General features: G+C 37.7%; 1 protein-coding gene across 3 annotated transcripts in view; it reads right to left on the bottom strand.

The window, feature by feature from the left end:
* Positions 1 to 459: 459 nt before the first annotated feature.
* SNX9 (sorting nexin 9) overlaps positions 460 to 20297 on the bottom strand; it is a 62068-nt gene continuing 42230 nt past the window's right edge. For all 3 annotated transcript variants that reach the window (XM_041423647.1, XM_041423645.1, XM_041423648.1), the window contains exons 10-18: positions 20167 to 20297; positions 18646 to 18749; positions 16322 to 16425; positions 13520 to 13597; positions 7905 to 7981; positions 6854 to 6943; positions 5311 to 5425; positions 3797 to 3888; positions 460 to 2511 (exon numbers count right to left, since the gene is read on the bottom strand). In XM_041423647.1, the coding sequence (XP_041279581.1) occupies positions 2464 to 2511; positions 3797 to 3888; positions 5311 to 5425; positions 6854 to 6943; positions 7905 to 7981; positions 13520 to 13597; positions 16322 to 16425; positions 18646 to 18749; positions 20167 to 20297 (839 nt within the window). In that variant the 3' untranslated portion in view covers positions 460 to 2463. The remainder of the gene's footprint in view (positions 2512 to 3796; positions 3889 to 5310; positions 5426 to 6853; positions 6944 to 7904; positions 7982 to 13519; positions 13598 to 16321; positions 16426 to 18645; positions 18750 to 20166) is intronic.

The following is a 20297-nucleotide window of genomic DNA, read 5'->3' as shown; positions in this document are numbered from 1 at the left end:
TTCTGTTTTATGACTACATCTTTAGTGTGCACATTTCTCTTGCCCCCAACTCATGCAATTAAACTATGCCACTATTCATGTCGAATTTAAAAAACAAATATCAAAGACAATCAAATTTCTATTCTGGGTCAACACCATGCTGACACAAAGCCAGGAACACACAGTAGCACTGTGCTCTACTACTTATTTGCAGTCAGGAGGGTTCCATCAGCCACGAGCTGGACTGACCTGAATAAAGAAAGCTTACAACATATGCATAGCCTTTGCTGGTTTGCAGTCACTAGCACTATTATACCATCCAGTTGGGATGCCTGCTTTCTGGAAGACACATGGATCCTTCCTCATTCATCTGGCCTGTGTGTAAGCTGGTGAAAAGCTACAGGGAGGATTTGCCTCATACTGCATTCACCCTGTTAAAAACCAACATGATGATTTAAAAAAAAAAAAAAGATAAAATAGTCTGGTGGATATACATAAATATTTATTATCAGTTTAACTTCATTTTACTAGAAATCTTTAAACAGTTTTTCTTTTTTTCTTTTTTTTTTGCCAAAATGTTGCACCGGCACAGTTGCTACTGTCATAGCTTCCCTGCACTGGAAATGCAGAGCTTACACTTAAGATTCCAAAACAATCTATTCAAGATAAAGAGCTTTCAACTTAGTGCATATGGAGCTATTTAAGGATTGGTAAAAAGAACCCCTTCCCCCTCCCAAATGAAGAGTCTGTTACAAAGAGATTTCATTACCAAAAAGTGAATATACAAATGCTAAAAAAAATGCTGGCTTGAAAAAGTGATTTCAGAATTTACTGTACACATTGTAACAATTTATTATATAAGCTGCTTCTACATGCAAGCAGATCGTACATTTGGTGTAAAACATTTATACACATTCTTTACAATTTGTACATATTTAAATGGCTGTATCAAACAACACTGCACTATGGAATTTTGGAAGCAAACTAAAATTGGGAGGAGAAAAAGACAAGGTTTATAAAAGGTGAACAAAACTTGTGACAATGAGAAGCATCTAGACTTAGGCCTAGTCTGGCTTGGTTTGGTTTCAGGTTATTCAGGCAGACCCAGATCTTCCTTCTAGCAAAGAAAAGTAACACCAATGCAAAACAGAGTAAGGCAACTATTGAACTGGCAGACTGTACCCGTCACTTAGAATGGCTTATCGGTAAAATGCCTTTTTAGTTTTTTTTTAAACTAAAATATTTATTTTCTAGGCACATTTTAGTAGAAACTGTGTTTTGGCTTTCCTGCTTGCCTATGGCAAGAAATGAATTACTGTACTTGGTGCCCATTGTGAACACGGTGGTGGCTTTTTTTGGTTTGATTCTGTGAAAAGCCAAGGCCTCAAATGGTATTTCAGTAGTATGGAAGAGGATACTGAGTCACTTGATAAAAGATGATGATCAAAGAACAGAGTTTGTGTAATAACTAATGATGTTATTCAGTACCTTTGTCACCTCTGAGTTTGCATTAGAAGGTAACAAAAAGTCAACCTGAACCAGTACACACCATACTACTACACGAAGACCTGAGCTTAGTTGGAATTTGGGGATGTCTACTAGCTGGGGTTAGATGTGGCATTGTCCCCTCTGCTGAAACACTACAAACTGTCAGAGGGGAAGCTGGCCCTGTACAGCACTGAGAAACACCAGTGCCTTATGGCATAACATTGGGGGTGTCAAAGTGCTGGTATGGAAAACTGTTTTTCACACTTTCCTGAATGGCTCGTTCCTTGTTTGTACTTTGTCTTCTTACACAGTGCATAGTGAAAAAGTGAGCCTGACATAAGCTCTGAGGTGGTGTGCCACAAGAACAAGATTTAGTTAGAAGGAAAAAGAAGAGAGGGAAGAATGATTTATATTTACCAGAAGTCATACTGGGAGCAGAATGCCATGGCTGCATATGGGAAACAAAACCTAAGAACAAAGCATTCATTCAGGAGATTATCACAACCATGTGCAGAAACATACATGAATATAATTCCTCCTGGTTACTGAATTGCTGCAGAGCTCAACTTAATATAATGAGTATTAGGTCATTTTCTTAAGTTTGTCTGCTTTCCCATTTTAAAAAAAAGCTACAAATGCACCACTCTAGTGTTGATCCAGAGTTTTTGGAACAACAATTGATAGACAAGTCTTTGTGAAGTCCATGGCAATATACCAGTTTGATAATTTAGATCTCTATAACTGACAGCATTACCTAGCTGTTTTTATTTAAATAATGATAAAAATGGGAGAGCTTTCAAGACAGGAGAGCCTTATTTTATGATTTAAACTGATAAAGTAAAATTTGAAATAATACTTTTTTTTACAACCGATTTTTGTTGGTTTGGGGTTTTTTGGGATTTTTTTTTGCAAAGGCTAACAAGTTTTCATTAGCATTGCCCCCACATCAGAAAAGCACTTTGGAGTTGTTCTGTATTGTTGAATACTCCTTATTCTCTACATCACAGGAAAGCGGCTGAGTGCCTGCCTCAGCTTCTGTGCAATCTGAAACAAAGAAACAGAAGGCATTTATTTTAATATGTAGTCACTTTACACTGTGCAGAAATATGATGAAAAACTGCAGGCATTACTGCAGGTTTTGTGTTTTGTACTCTCAAAACATTCCGTTATAAAGACTTCTCATATATACACTTTGTGCCTTGTTAATTTGGTACTTTCACTGCTACAGTTGTGTTGGAGAAAGCATTGTAGGCAGGGCTGTTATTCTGCCTGTCTAGCACTGCACTGCACCAGAGAGCTACAGGAACAAAGCCAGATTTTCCAGGAAGCTCACCTCCCTGCTGAAGCAAGGCTGAAACACCAGAACAGAGCTCCTGTGCACTCCCCACAGTTCTCATGGTAGCCACGACCCCACATGTGAACATGTACTGGGGGAGAGAGCATTGGTAGAAGAAAACTGGTGAGGCTGCAACCAGAAGGACTGAAATAGACTGGACAAGAGGCTGAATGATGGAAAGGGGCAAGCTAAGTCTAACCCCACCAGATGTGTCAAGGAAAGTCAGCAAAGTGACCTAATGGGGGACCTACAGTTGTCACCCACTAAAGATACCTCTGAAGCTCCACTGGCAACTTCTATGGCTGTGAAGGGGCACCTGTTACTTATGAGACTCCTTTTAGTGACAGAGGTCAGGTTGCAGCACATTCAAACTCAAATGTTTTACCAGCATAACACTTTAGAAACCTTGTTCTTGGTTTGTTTTTAAAAAAATCACAAAGGATACATGCATGAGAACACTGTTAAATGAGAACTACAGTGGTAGGGAGAGTGCTCAGATTTAAAATATCTAATGTCACCTGAAACGTTCCTGTCCCTCCTGCCCCACACTTGTATACATCAGGCTTTAAATCACAAAAGCTTCCCTTCTCACTCCTATCCTATGGGAGGAAAGTTTTGTTGAAATGTTTTATTGTTCTGTTCAGTAGAGCAGGCCTTGCTTACTACACATCGGAGAGCTAAAATTCTTTGTAACCCTAGTATAGGCATTGGGGGGAAGAAAAAAGTCAAGCTATCAACAATATGGTGTCTGAGCAGTGGTTCTTAGTTCTACTGGGTTTATCCTAACAATCATGTACATAAGACAGTATCTATAGGAAAATATTATTTTAACTCATTCTTTCAGTTCTCAGGGTTTTTTACAATTCCTTTTACAATTTTTTGTACAATTCTTCAAATGTCTGCTCCGTGGGAGCATGGATTAAACCCTGTATTTCCTATAAAAGCAGCAGCACAGTACATGCCAAGCAAACAGTGCTAAGCCCTGTCCCTTACCGTTTCATAGAACTGTGCCTGCTGCTCCAGATAGAGACGAATGACGCTGTTGTAGTCATAGATCCGGTTACTGTGGAAGTGATTCATCTCAGCTGCAATCAGACCCAGGAGACATATTATTTAACAGAAGCATTTATAATTAGGAACAGTTTCACTCAGTTCAAGTTAGTTACTCTGCAGCAAGCTCAGTGTCCAGCCCTGCCAGCAGGGGAGGACTGTTCTCATGCTTCCACAACCTGTTCTGCTTGCAGCACTCAAGTTATAGTGGAACTGTGTGTCAGATTGGCAGGGGGTCAATTACACACCAACCTGGGCACTTCCTGGACAAAGCCAGGTTCTTGTATTACAATAATCAGGTGCACAAAGATTCGATACAAAATACAAGCAGGATTTTCTTCTACTGAGGTAACTGTTCCTTCCTGAAGGGTTTCCAACAGAATTTTGGCTTGGACATTCAGATTTCTAAGGGTATAGATATCAAGTTGTAAGCCATAGCTGTAAACACTTAGCTAAACAAAAAAGAATAAAAAAGATACAACCAGTATTGTGTGACTCCTTCTTGACTTGCGCTGTTTCAATAGATACCTGAGAAACAGCATTACTGAATCTGTAACACCTTACATCAATTTCTACATCTCAGATCACAGCTTATGGCTCAAAGAAGTTCTTAAATATATTTTGGGATATCAATGGAGGGAGAAGAAATATGCTACATTGTAAAACTCATCCTAGAAGTCTCTTCCACAATTACCACACATAAAACACAATCCTCTTGCGTCACTGTGACTAAGAGGAAGGAGATGAGTTTTCTTGGTTGTTTTTAAAATCAATTTTGTGTGCTACTCTGACTTTGTCACATAATGTATTGAGTACTCTTGGCTTTAAATCATCTATAAATGGTGCAACCCCCTCAGTAATGAGTAATCTCATTGAAGTCAGTAACAGGATGCACTTAATGGCTTGATATCCTGCAGGATTGAGCCCTGACTCCTCACTTCCCCAGTTTTTCTAGTGCGGTGTGCTGTACCTTGTATTTACAACACTTCTAACCTAAAGAGGAAAAAGATAATTCAAAAACATCCAGGAAATAAAGATCTTATCCAAAAGAACATGAATCTCATCTGGGAGATGGATTATGTCTAACTAAACTAAAAGTCAGAAAAACGCTTCTGCTAATGATGACCTGCTTCTTGCACCAGAGTCCATGCTTTTAATTTGAGACATTATCACTTCCAAATCAAAGAATCAGTCTGGGGAAGTTGTTTTGGGGTGTTTAAATTGCATTTTCAAAATATGTGTCTTTTGCAATAGCGATGTGAGATTTTTAAAAAAAAAGGGAGAGGCAAAATAACTGCAATTTAGAAAAATCTAAGCAGGTCACAAAAAAGCCCCCACAAATAACTCAAGCCCAGGTTTTACTCCTGGTAGCAAAAGATTTTCTTTCAAAGTATACTGCTTAACAGAAGTCCTTCAGAGTTGTACAACACTGCCATTTAGCTCAAAATTTGGTTTACCTTGTAGTGCATAAGCCATGGTGCTCACACGTTTCACCATGTTCTGTTTGTCTTGTGGCGTAATTTTACTGGTTGCAACTAACTTGTCACTTTCCTTCACTCGTTCTATTGCTCCCTGCAGAAACCAAATGTAGAAAGCTTAAAAGAGTAGTCAGCTTAGGGGTGTTCACAGTAATCTAAAATGCCACTAGCTACATTTTGAGTTTGCATTCAGTACACATATGTACACAAAATGATTGATTCTGCCTTCTCACATTTTCATCCAAAGTCTGTTATTTGACTTTATTGATTCCAAGAGTCCTTGCAAAAAGCTACTTCAAACACAGGTATGATCAGAATCATAAGCAAACTGAGTTTGGTACAGGCAGTAATACACAAGGATATACACAAAAAGGACAAATGGACCACGTTTCAAATTACAGATGACCAACATAACTGACAGCCAAAAGCTTGCAGAGCCTTCTTTGCACATTTTACAAGAGAAGGCAACATAACACTGTTTTTCAAGAGACTACAACTCAATGCAATGTCTAGCCATTGATTCAGTAAAATCCTCAAGTCACATAAATAACAAGCATAAAAAGATATGCCTCCCCTACACAAGGTATTTGTGCCAAACAACATGCAAGAGAATCTATTTACATGTCTCTTGCCAGTAGGCTTATGTTTCAAGTTTTAAAAACATTTCTTCTCCTTTTATGGTATTTTCCCCCAATGATTCTGTGGGATGAGGGACTGTAAAAGTCCTGAAGAAAGAATACACAAATCTGATATGCTTTTATCTTTGTTGCTCTCAGAAGTATATTCTTAAGTTCTTGTTCTATACATTTAACACTTCCAGTGATCAAAAAAAACCCCAAACCCACATATTTGTGCACTTGTTTTAATACTTCATAATATTTAGTTTCCTTAAATACATTACAGCAGACACATGACCATAAGGAAAATTCTATGACCAAAAAAAAAAAGGCAGAATATCCAAAACTATACACCGTGGCTTTTGTGTTACAAAGAACAAAATTGCTGGGTTTTGTTGCTGGTATTTTGTTTGTTTGTTTTTTCTTTCCCTCAGAAATGTCAGAGATTAGCTCTGGTCTCTGGTTTTTCATATTAAAGAAACTTCTATGCAGTGCATGATTATTTATCACATATCAGCAAGCCAGCCACACAAGTGTACACAAGTACACTTTAGTATTTTCCTACAATACTTGTATGGTTTTATTATCAACTATCACATAAGGCTCAAATATTACAAATTTACACTACTACTATTCACCCCACTGGGACATGAAGTCAACCTGAAGAAAATCAGGAACCTTCTACTGCTCTGCTACAGCAGAAAGTCATGACATTATTGAGAGAAAGTCTTGTTTTCCTTCCCTCTAAGTACTTCTTATTTTAAAAATCAACACACCAGTTTCACAGAAACTTCCAGTCTTTCAGCAGCAGGGGCCAGGGTGCTGCACAAATGCAGGGTACCATGCCACCACTTCTGCTGCTGTCCCCACTGCCCAGCCCTTAAAAAGAAAGGCTCTTCACATACCTTATGAGCTGCTATGATGTCAGGGAAGCAACCAAGAAATCCCTTATATTCATGATTTGTTTCCATCAAAAAGTGAAGATCTTTCTTTGGCTAATAAACAAAGCATAACGTAAGTAAAAATTTCTATGGCAAATTAACATCACAGAAAAGAAAGCATGATGCCAAGAAGGGGAAAAGGGGAAAAAAGGGAAGGAAACAATCAAGAAAACCCAAACCAAAATATTGTTTATGCAAATTTTTCATATATGAAAAAGATTTAAAATAATATATAAGCTTTTTAGAGCAAGGCACTGAGCATCATTGTGCAGATGCCTCTGTTCTTTGTTTCATTTAACAGTAGCTCATAAAGTGATGGGGTTTTGCCTTTTCCCCAAAGAAGAGTTTCCAGTGCAGTCTCTCATGACATATACAAATATGTACATGCACACGTGCATCTCCTCAGTTGTCAACATGGAAAGGAGCCTTAAGAAACTTCAGACTCAGCCTTGAGATAAAGAGGCTCTGCATTTTGGAGACTTTAAGCGTAACATGCTAAACATCAATGTATGTCTTGAATACCAATCAATGTTTATTTAAGCCAGATTTTTATTGAAGCAGGCAACTGCATGTCAAGGCAATGCAGTATGTTCAGTACACAGATATTCCCCCACATGAAACAACAGCAAAATCTGCATCCTATAGACATTTGGGGAATGCAGAGGGAAGTCAGAAACTGTCCTTGATTAAATATCATTCTTTTGTATCAGTATGAAGACAGTTCACAGACATCACAAGATGAACACGTTTAAAGAGCAAACAATCATTCTAGTATTTTAGAAACCAGAACGTGGGCTTTCTGACCAACAGAAATGCCCTCTCATCACATTCCCCCTGAGCTGACACAGAGTAGAAAAGAAGATGAAAATGCATTTATAAGTGTTAATAGCAATTTAATTGGTCTATAGCACTAGGAGCTATGTTTTAATCAAAGAGGAAAAAAGAAAAGTCAGAAGTAATCCAAATAAGTGATATATTTGTACACACTATGCCACTGCATTTGTAATACTCCTACCTGATCTGCTACAAGACTGGCAATTTCTTCGTAAGTTTTCCCTGCTTCTGTTATTGCTCCATTGAGATCAGATTCTCCTAGAAGTAAACATCAGTGTTCAAATTACAGTAAGTCAATTACAACAAGAAACTTGCCTTGATTCAAGGCAAATTTATAAAATAGCTTATTTACAATAATAAATGGCTAGCCATCCTTTTACAACCAGCAGAAATAAAGAATTTTAAAAACATTAAAGGAGGAAAATTGAAGGTCTTGTAGAAAATTAATGTTCTACCACAGTACTAGCACTACTTACTTCCACATTTAATAATTTTATGCAGTTTAAATACAAAATAAGTCTACCAGGATGGAAAGGAAGGAAGAATGAGGAGAGTTACAAAAGATGGACTGACAAAGCTGATGTGCTGCTAGCACTGAGCTCTCTGACAGTCCTGGACCATAACTGTTCAAAGGTCAGAGAAGCAAAAGGAGGCTCAAGTAACTTTTTTTCTGGACAACAAGATTTCTGATCCTTTAGGGAACTCTTAGACAATATTTTCAAGCTCTGTAAAAATCACTGGTTTTCAGAGTGAGTTTCTAACCTTCATCCTCATATGAAACAGATCAAAGCACCCTACAATCTAGGCTTAACAATACAGACATCACCATAAATCCTAAGCTAGACAACAGCACAAGCACTCATAACACTGTGTTACTAATAGGACAGGCTACGTGGGACAAAGATGGAAACAAGCCTTACATTCTTGTATGTTTCATGCAACTTCACCTTCCCATCCATGTTAGCTTGTCCAAAGCACGTAGTCAACAGTACAGAAAGCAAATTGAGGTAGAGAGTAGAAAGGCGAAGGTACAGTTTGCAGATATCAAAGTTCAGTTTAAGAAAAAAGAGTTTTCTTATGCTTTCAGACATGTCCTGATATTAGGCAGTGGTTAGTCTTTTATGAACTTTTTGATTTTATTCTATATTAATTAGTGACTTAATTGAAAAGTACCACAGATTTCATTAATGATTAATCTGAGCATTAAAGTATTTTGTTTTACTACAACATATGGTCTAATCTACATTAGATAGCTATTACATAGGATTCCTTCATTTTAGCATGTCCTAAAGGAAACAAGGTAGTGACTGAATGTTGCTTCAGTTCTATCAATCAATTCTTCCTTTCCATTAGACTGGTTTCATAAAAAGCTGTGAGGCAAAGTGACCGATTCTAAGAACTAATCAGTCCAGGAACACAAACACTGGTAAACAAATCATTATTTTTCTCCTACTTGGGCCTGTTAGGATAAAATAAAAATAAAACAAACACTAATTCCCAGTGTGAGACTCAAGAGGTACACAATTCATAACATATCTTCACCTTTTTGTAAAACAATAAAAAAAATTGGAGGGTGCTCAATTTTATTATTTCAGGCTTAAGGCTTAAATATTTTCAGTACTTCAGAATTATTTTGTCTGCTTAGAAGCAATCTTGAAGTAACTGACTCCTAGATTTTGGGATAAAACATGGTATGGCTTCAGAGTCAGAACCTACATTGGTCTAGATGTTGCTGTTCATTTTATAATGCCATGAAATATGGTAACTTTCCGTATCTGACCAAAAAAAAAAAAAAAAAAAAAAAAAAAAAAAAAAAAAAAAAGGAAGAGTATGTATGTATATTTAAGTTGAGCAACAAAATCCTCCCCTTCTGTACTCACTCAAGGAACCTCCATAGATCAGAGCTTCAAAGGATCTAGACAAACTCTCCCAAAACCAATCACCTTTTATTTTCAGGAATCTCAGCTTCTGAACCAATGCAAAGCTGGGAATTGCCTTCTTAACCCTGTCTGTGAAAGCTGAGTTGGATCCCAGTGCAAGGATACATGAGGATGTCAGGGGTCCTTTAATCAATGGAGTAGCAGAAAGCCTCAAATGTTGCTAACATTTATAGCAAAATTATGTTAGTGTTTAGTACATATATCCCCAGAAGAAACAGAGGGGACCTAAAAGCATTGACTGAAGGTAACTATAAAAAGAGCAGTTAAAATGGGCAGTAATATTCCACAGATATTTCAACCCAACCAGGGTTGAAAGGAGAAACAGATATTTTCATTGATTTACAGTCTACATACTGTCATAAGGAGATGAAGAAAGATGTAAAACTATGAGAAGCCTTTTGGAGATGTTTAATAGAACATCTCTTAGCAGTTCAACTGCTTGGTAAATGCCAGTGATAATCATTTCAGAAGGAATACACCAGACACATTGGGGGAACTAATACTCCAGGTCTTGACTGGGACAGATGATTTTTTTTTTTGTCAAGAAGTATTTTTGTTTTCTTTTCTTTCAAAGTTCATTTTAATATAATTCAGTAAGAAAAATCACAAAATTTGATTTACTAGCAGCAAATACTTGCAGAAAAGCTTCTCTTGATAAGTACACCTCAAACTGATACGTCCAGCACACAAGCAGCTTGTAAAGCAGGATTTGCCTGTTGCTAGCTGACAGGATATTGAAACTTGTGTGTAACTGCCTAACAGAATTCCTGAGGGGTGATGTAGGATTAGGAGATCTTACTATGACTGAATGGCATACCAGTCATTCACATTTCCTTAATATAGGAGAAAGACTCCTCCAGATTTGGTGCCGCAAAAGAGAAGCCATGCTATTTAAGGCTGTGTTAACCTTAGAGTATCCTATGGCACAGTAACATAGGCAACACATTGCCAGGCTGCAGGACACTTCTAGGCATGTTCTGGTACTGTCCCATACACATTTTTGGACCAGGATGATGTTTGCAAAGTGCAGATTCTTGGAACCAATTGGGCAGTTCATAAGCCGATAGCCAAGTTAAATCAGAACCTCTCAGTGTGTCCTTAATAGTTTTAAAGGTGCCCTTGCCTCTGCAAATACTGGGGACAGATCCCTAACACACTGGGGCTGGCAGTAAATAGGTAAGGCTCATTCTGTAGCACGAGAAAAAGAGTTAGAGTGAGTCAAATTAACAAGTGTATCTTAGCTGGTGCAATCTTAAATATTTTAGGCTAGAAATTAGAAGAGAAGGCAGAAGACATCACTACACATAAAGCTTTGCAGAGCAAGCAGGCATCACTGATGAAAGGGATATGGGCAACAGATACATCCCATCCTAACTATGCAAATGAACCAAATAACAGTAAACACAGTATGTCAGAAGTCAGCTACTAGTAAATAGAAATGCTTCTGTAATCAAATCAGTCATTGCAAATCTTCAGTGGCCTACATGCTTAAACTTTCAGAACACTAGTATTACAAGAAATCCAAAAAAACAACCCAAACAAATTAAAAAAAGAAAAAAAAAAAAGAAGGAAAAAAAACCCAAACCAAAACAAAAAAAAACCCAAGGAGGAAGAGATTCAGCTCCCAACAGAAACTGAATGGAGTGTCCTTAAACATGGCTGAATGAAGCATTCCTCTTACTGATAGTCCAGAAAAATCATACATCATACTCAGCCTAGCTACTACTCCATTGGAAGCAATGTGTCTGTCCTCTTTTACATAATGAGATCTGGAAAGCTGTGCCCTATCAGTTTAAATCCAGGTGCTTATGTCTTTTTCAGAGACTCTGCTTAATCCACAGTCCTGTTCCTGATGGAATGATCAGGTGAATCCATACATGAGCAGCAGGCAGGACAGAGTGAGAGAAGCAGTGATGAAGCCATTTAAAGCCACATCTGCATCTTACCTGCTCTCACTTCCTGGGAACTCAAATTAAAAAGCAAAGAATCCCATATATTATTAATGTGGGAATAATACAAGAGTACAAGTTATTGAAAAGAGCAAAACATGTGGAATCAAGGCAAAGGCATCTGTAGGAAGGGGACTTTTCTCAACAAGATACAGGTGCAACCAGCTATGACTGGGAAAAAAACCAAAGACAGACATGCTTGCTTTATTCCCAAACTGTCATGGGATCAATTTTTTCATACCATTCAAAGATGTTGGAAATCAAATCAAAGCTTTCCTTTCTAAAGCTGATCTGCAATTTTGTATCCTAGCTTCATGACATACTGTATTCCCTTTACCCTGGCAAAAGAATGTGCTAGAGCCCAAGCAATTTTCAGTTTTCTCAAGACTTCTTGCTACAGGTTTTATCCAGGCAGGATTTACAGTTTTCTAACCCATGCTAAGAATACATAACCATGCAAATCCTCTATTTTATTCTCACATCCAAAAGTGACTTTTTATGCAATATGCTATATGCTCAATTCTAACTAAGCAGTCATCCTGTTGAAGTACAGGGCACAGATGAGAAAAAGCTATGGGGACAATGTCTATTTGCAATACTTTCAGCAGCAGAGAATCTGTGTTTCAGACGTGCATTTTAGCACGTCATTTATGGGGCAAAATGTTTTAATATTATAAAGCAAGAGATAGATGAGTAGCCAGAGTAAGTACTGGTCAACTAAAATTTCTAAGATTGCTTCTAAGGAAACATTTCAGGAAGCTTCTATGCTATAACATTTAAGGTTTTAGAAGACAGTCATTTTGCTATCAAGTATAGAAAGAACAAAACCTCAAACACCTTTGAAAGGAGAATCTCAGGGAAAACTGATTCAACAGGCACACTCTGTATATGAGGAAATATTTTCCAGTTGTCTGGAAAACATCAATAGAGCTTAACATATTTTAAACTTGGTATAAAGATAACATTTTAGGAAAACTTTGAGCAACTGATGCCCTCCTTTTCCCTCCCACAGCTTTCATACCTAACACAACTGTTGATGATTCCTCTCCGTGTGTGGAGACACGAGGCTTGACTCTATTTCAGAAGGCTGATTTATTATGTTAGATATTATATTAAAATGCTACATTAAGACTATACTAAAAGAACAGAGAGATCAGAAGGCTACAAGAACAGAACAGAACAGAATAACAAAAATCCTGTGACTGCTCACAGCCTTGGCACAGGTGGCTGTGATTGGTCATCAATGGAAAACAATCCACATGGACCAATCATGGATGCACCCGTTGCATTCCACAGCAGCAGATAGTAATTGTTTACATTTCTCTCCTGAGCCTCCTCAGCTTCTCAGGAGAGGAAAAATCCCAGCAAAGGATTTTCTTAATACCATAGCTACACACAACAGGCTCTTTTTTAGGGTTCTTGAAGGAGAAGCAAAAGTGAAGGACAAGGAAAGGCTATAGTAGCTGACCCTCCAGCCCACATAGTGGATTATAAAACATTGTAGTAAGTTTTCCATCACTGTATGGAGTTGTTATATCACGAAGTCACATAATAGTTCTGTGACAGCTATTTTCAAGGCCCCATTTTTCTCTCCTTTCCCTTTGATATCACAAAAATGCCACAGCATGTTTGGTCAGTTAGGTCAGTGACCAGATTATATATTGAGAGATCAAACTAAACTCTTCCATCACTACCAACCCACAAGATTATACAGTGAGAGAAGACAAGATTGCAGACTAGAACATAAAAACCCCATAATATACAAAAAAAAAAAGGTTTTAGAATGTTTTCTAGAACCCTCAAAGAGGAAAGCATCGAGATCTTCAGAAAAGAAAAAAAAAAAAAGTAGCATGATGTAATTAAAATACCTCTTTTTAAGCAAAGTACAAATGAAGCTATAGAAGTACCTTGGTATCCACTAGTGCTGAAGACCAGTGCCAGGCTCTGCAATGCTTTTCCTATCTTCTGGTATTCCTTGGGTAATGCTGAAAGTGGAAAAAGGATGAGGAAAAGAGGGGAAACAAAAGCAAAAAACCAACATGGGTAAGTGAGACTAAATCTGCAGCATTTCCAAAACTTGATGAAGCAGATGTCAAAACCAACTAGGTATTACATTTTCTCTAGTGACATATTTACAATCCTATTCTTTACCCCCTCCCCTGCTACACATGTTCTAAAACTGGATAAAGCAATTGCAATCTGGATTCTTGAAAGGTACAAACAGTTGGGGAAGCAGTGTGTGAATGCTATTAAAAAAATGAAATCTCATTGCATTTCTAGCTCAGTCCTCCTATGCATACAGTGAGATTTTTTTTCCTCTCCCCCTCATGGGGGAAGGAAGAGGGGGAAGTGCTGAAGTGTGACATCAAGAATAAGAATAAGTCTCATTAATATTTTAAGAGAGGAGATTATTATACAGACCCATAATACCTAAACTCTTCTGAAATAAAGAATTTTATATTTAAAGTCACTAGAAACCAAGATTACCTAGGTATGAAAATTACACAAGTATCTGAATAATAAAATTGGTTTTTTATAATCTATTTATTGAACATGCATGCATACATTACTTCATCACAATTACATCAATCAGCTGTGATTTATGAGTGCATTCATTATTAACACTTTGAACAGCACCACTCCAGAGGCCTAAAAAGCAATCTGAAAAGCAAAAGCAACTTTTTATATGCTGCCTATGCTAGCAGAAAAAAACCCCAAGTAGGTATGGGTTTTGTTATCAAATATTTGTATTCAGAGGGTACACTGCCCAGGCAATATAGAAGGTTTTTAGCTGTTCTAGCATTCCACAGTATCTGATTTTTACAGAAGAACACCTTTGTGTGGTATAAAAATCTACCACAAAACCCCCAAATCAACCTCCCACTCCAACTGCCTAATTTTATTGCTTATCTTTGATCAAGCTCTTCTCCAGAAGTCAGACTATTTATGATAACTGCTCTGTCTTACACTCTGAGTACAATTTAGAGCACTAGAGTTCTGTTATCAGCCATTCCACTGATACTGAATCTCCAGTGGAAGCTTTAGTGAAGAATCTCTGGTTTCTTTTCACATGTATTTAAGACGTTTCCACTGTCAGTTATTTTAAATCTCACTGAATGGAAGGCATGTAACTACTGCTCAGGAAGTGCCAAAAATACTTCCAATTAAGAGTCAAGTCTAGAGCTGACAGGGAACTTAAAACCTAAGAGACCTCTGAAATTTTGCATGTTCCAGTTTACCAGTCTCTTTTTTCTTTTTGTATTCAGTATGAATGTCTGGAAAAGTTAAAAAAAGTTTAAAAAAATTAAAATTCTAAATTTTAAGATTTTAAAGAACACAATCACAACTGTATTGCTGCATCTATGCTAATTAATAGTTGTAAGTATTAGAAGTGCCATTTGGTATCTAAAGCCACTAGTGTTGTAAGTTCAGGAAGACTTTGGCAGTTAAAAAAATACTGAATTTCCAGTGTAAGCACAAGTCACAGCCAGCCCTTGGTTTGATCATTGCTTCTGTAACTGCAAAGCAATGTCTAGTCTCATCTGAGGAACCTTATTCCTTCCCCTGTTCTCCACTTTCCCCTCAATATAATTTGCTAGTGAAGCAAGATCTGTACCATGTTAGAGCTCTGTCATGTGTTAGACTATTTTTGTCCAGCAGGAGGGTCAGAGGTGTGTAGAAGGAAACCCTTTTATTCAAAGTTGAGAAATGTAAATAATTTAAAGTTAACATCCTACAGATACTAAAGTCTAATGTAATCACTTCCATGAGAGATGGAGCTTCTACACTTCCCATTCTCTCTGGTCAGCCCCAAATATTCAGCTGTAGTGTTTGATTAGTAAGAGGCAAAAACATAACTCAGAGAACTTCAAGTTCTGGAGACAAGGTTTTGGGGTTTTTTTGTGGGAGTTTAAAGGAAAGTAAAAAAAAAATTAAGGTGATTCAAGGAGATTTATGTGATAGGTCTTTGGTTGCCAGACACTACAGCCTGCCCTGAAGTGTTTCTTATTATGATCCTCAGCTGTAGTACCTGCTTCCTTTCAATAGCTGCCTTGTGGTGGCCACAAACACTGAACACTGCTGTGGACTAGGAAATTAGAGCCCAGGCAGAGTCATAGGGACTTGGTGTGAAGTTCTGCAACCCTAAATATCTGTGGGAAGGAAGAGACAAGATAGGAAAAAAAAGAATTGGGCTAAAGATTAAGTTAGAATCAAGTTGGTTTTTCTTTTCTTTTTCTCTTAAACTCATTTCATCTTTAAATCACTCCTCCTAGCATGCAAGGATCCTAAATAAGGGGTTAATAAGATGCAATTATTTGAAAACATGATTTCATCAAACAAACAGGTCTATTTTGCCCATGTCACTAAAATTCAAATAAATGACCAGTATATGAGAACAGGTCCAACAAGGGCTTTAGCTGCATTACTAGAATTATTTAACTTTAAGTATTTTTAAACCTATGAGCAGGGAACAGATATTTCTGAGATAAAGAAAAAAACCCCAAACAACCCAACAAAAAGCCCCACATCAAACATATTAACAAAAAACTTGCACATTTATACTCTTAGACTGAAAATAGCCAGAATGCCAAACAATTCCCATGATAACTTAGGAATTTTTTTAAAGATGTGCCTTGAATTACACACATTAAAAAAAGAAGAGAGAAAAGCACCACAGAAATGAGTGCTGAGTTCAGAAGGACACTTACGCCCTGTACACCTCTTCCAGTGCTCCTGTCCCACTGTCAGCAGCTCTTTAACTCCATCATCCATTGCTTTGGTGAACCTACCCACTGCATCACATTTCTGCTCTCTGTGGCATTTTGAAAAAGCAAAAGCAAAAAATAGATGCATAATGTTAACTTTCAATGCAATACTGAAGTGTTAAGCAATGTCAACTCTGTCTTAAAAAGTATCAGAGATATAAACCCATTCCTTGAAATTTCTGCCATTTCACTAAATTCAGAATTCCCCTTTTTAGATATAGGCATTATTTTTTCTATTTTTCCTCCTGTGTTAGACTCGTAGACATGTGGCACTGGACTAGCACTCTTATTACAGTGTAACAGAAGTAGTGAAATTCATACAACAATGAAAAAATAAAAAGAAAATAACTATGTCAGATATTCTGATTGAAGTCTAGCATAGGTGAATAAAAAGTAATATAGCAACTTTCCTAGGGAAATATATATGCATACTTTCATATTACATGCAGCTATCAGAGTTTTCCATTAACACAGCATTGCATACACAGCAGTGATTTGTGAACTCTACAAAAGAAAACTAAACGTATATTTTATCATTGCCAATGAGATTTATTTAAACTGCATCTGATCTTACAAATGCTCTCAGCCAAAGCCTGCATGAGACAGCTGTAACAGCCAGGGGACACTGAGTGACTTCCCAGAGCCAGGGCAGCAGCTCCAGCTGTGGCCCAACAACCTAGAGATTCCCAATTCCCCACCAGCACTTCCTTCCTCAGCTGGAAACCATACCCACATAGTTATTTCCACAAAAACAGCACCTAGGCTTTCTAAGAGCCTCTTGCTTTACTCCTCTTACCTCGGGGCAAAACATCCTTAAATTTTCTAAACCTCATACTTTGTGGTCTCAAGATCACTGAAAATGCTCATGAACCTGTGCAGGACTCTCAAAACAGTAGCAAAATTGTTCAATAAAGAACATCTTCACACTGAAGAACCAAACAGTTATTGAACAAGCTGGTTTGCCCACTTTGTAAGTGGAGTAATGGCTTTCAAGACTCACACACACTTTTAACAGCATTCCCACGCACTAGAACATGTGGACATCTGAGATGTTACAGCCACCCCTGCAACTGCTTGGAAATAGTTCAGCACTACTCCAGGCTGCCAGCCCCAGCCCAGGAACCCATATCCCTGGTGAGCATTCTCCTCAGGCTGGTGTACCCTCCCTGCTTGGGCACAAACTGTTTAGCAGACCACATGCTGGGCACTCTCTGCCAGGGAAGTGTATGTAGTACATTCGCTCTCCTGCACCCTGGGTACAAAATCCTCCCTCTCAGTCAGCCCTTCAGCTTTTACACCACTGGGATATACAGAAACCACATTACTAAAGCGAAGTAGTCAAGGTTGAAATCCCCATGGTTGAAGTGTAAGTGACCTAAAAATGTGCATGTTTTTCTGCTGGTGCAGAACTGCTACCACACAGCCATTTTATCCACCCAATATGCACTGCATCACTTGCATAAAGCCTGTATTGGGTGTAAATACACTACTGCTTAGCTATCAAAAACACTTCTCTCCAGTTTATCCACAAATGCACACAAAACATTACCCAGGTTTCTGTGTTCCAGAACAGCAAGAAATGAATTTCATACATACTACATTTTCTAAGAAAAATTATTAAGCCTAAAGGAGAGAAATAAAGGTTGCATAGTAATTTTAGTCTCTGTGAAACTCAAAGGTTTATCACCTACAGAATATACATGAAAAAGTGCATGTGTATGTAATATACACATATATAAAAGAAATATATCCATTTGCACTTCCAGAATGAAATTTGATAATTTAAATAACTTTTCATTTTTAATAGCTTTCCATGGATTACAGACATTGAAATCATACTACTATGTTAAAGAAACATTGTTCTGCTTATTGGTCCATCTACAATTATCCTAAGATGCTTGGTAAGTTTAGCATGTTTTGGAAGTGTTGAAAGATTAAAGATCAAAACACACTTCCCCAGCAATATAAAACATGACTCCATAGGATCTGACAGTACTCTATCCCATCAACTAGTTTTACATAATTTGTTTTAGGATTAGCACTCAGCCACTGAGGTCAAAAAGACATCACATAGAGTTCCACCAAGTATTGGAGGGGTTGATATGAAAATCTCATTATTTAAACAAATTTTCAGCTCTGCCTTGATGAATACCTCTTCAAATCCATGAATATACACACACATTTAGTATCTGAGTTTTGGATTATCTCAGCATCTGTTGTATACCCAGATGCAGAATGCCCATAAAAAAAAAATAAAATCACCTTACATTTCTACCATGTCCAAGTCAGGAGCTTCTGGTTCCATTGTAGAAAATATCATGACTCCTACAGTTTCATCTTTTTCTGCCTTCCTCTTTCCAGTTTTCCACTCCTTAAAAAGAAGGAAAAAAAAAAAAAAAAAAAGAGACACAAAGTTTGACCACCACTCATCCTTCTTTAAAGGTGTGTGCTTAACGACTGAATTAGATGTTTAGGAGAACTGTTAATCAACAGACCACCCCTGAATTGAAACCCTTCATTAAGAAGTGAAATCTTCAGAGAAGCCAAGGCTTTTTATAGTTTCCCAAAGTTCTTCCCCTCCTCCTTTGTGCACTTTGTTATCTAAATTCTGGGGTCAACAGACCCTTCTTGTGTATTACTGAGATGCAGTGTAAGAACATTGATATTCAGCTGTCTTCACACGTAGGATAAGTCTCGTATCAGAAGCTGCTCAAGAAAATCATGCAACTATTATGCAATTAGCACACTAAGTTCTTAGTGGTTAAAAATTCCCTATGTGTTGTGACATCTGTTCTGTTCATACATCTATACAAAAGAAACTAAAAGTGCTGACTAGCTGGCAGAATTATACAACTCCCCACTAACCATCCAACTAGCATTTCACCAGGACGAGTACTTGCTATGTTATTAAGCCTCTACTTACAGGATCACAGAATAATTCTGGTTAGAAGTATGCTGGTAGTTCAGCCTCTGACTCAAAACTGGTCAGCTCTGAACTTAGTCACAGGGGACTTGAACCCTGGAAATTTTTAAGACCAGACTGGATAATTTACTTTTTCAGCAAATTCTATGTGTATTTAGAAGTATGACTATTTTGAGGAGAAAGCAGCAGGGTGTTTCTGTTTATTTCCTAATTAGTAACAGAGCTGGAGCTCAGTCATGAAGAAACCATTATTTACTAAATGTTTACTTACTTTATTTATCATTTACTGAAGTATTAAAATCTCTTTTTTAAAAAAGCATAATAAAGTGTTTGTGAATAAAAAATGACTTCTTATAACAGGTAAGGCTGCAACATAGTGCTATTATAACCCATTTCAGTGAAAAACTGTGGGTTTGAGGGATGGGGCAGGGCATTGTTTTTAAATATAATACAGGATCAGGCACAACCTAGATCTGCTATGAAGTTGCTTTTGTTAGCAGAGCAGCACCACTCAGAGGATCACAGAGATTAATAAATCCAGCAGAGACAGAGCAGGGCAACAGCCGAAAGAGTTTTATATATCTTCCTACTCTGCTGGAGCATACAAACTGGCCCTTGAAAGACTGGCAACAACGTTACTTTGAAGAGCACAGCTGTGTGGGAATGGTGTGTAGCATTTAACTGGAGCAATTTTATGCCTTGTTTTGACCAATCAGCTGAGTTAGGAATCCCAGCAGTTTCCAGCCTGGCACTACTGCCCACAGTGGGGCAGCTACAGAGCCAAACTCTTGGTTTGAAGGGGAAGTGTGGGGGGACAGCAATTCCTCAATTGCAGTCTGTGTGAGAACTTTATTTCATTTCCTACCTTCTCATCTCGGAAATTGAGAAATTGCTGGAAAACTTCACTTTCTGAGACAACAGGATGGCGGCACATTCTCGTCATCCAAGCCTGCAGCCTCTCCATGCGCATTTTGATAAATTCTTCTTCAAAGCGCC

The sequence above is a fragment of the Onychostruthus taczanowskii genome, unplaced genomic scaffold (assembly GCF_017590055.1).
Source record: "Onychostruthus taczanowskii isolate IOZ18803 unplaced genomic scaffold, ASM1759005v1 scaffold8, whole genome shotgun sequence".
In the NCBI taxonomy this organism is placed as follows: Eukaryota; Metazoa; Chordata; class Aves; order Passeriformes; family Passeridae; genus Onychostruthus; species Onychostruthus taczanowskii.
The sequence above is the reverse complement of the archived record's forward strand: the minus strand, read 5'-3'. Positions and strand labels throughout refer to the sequence as shown.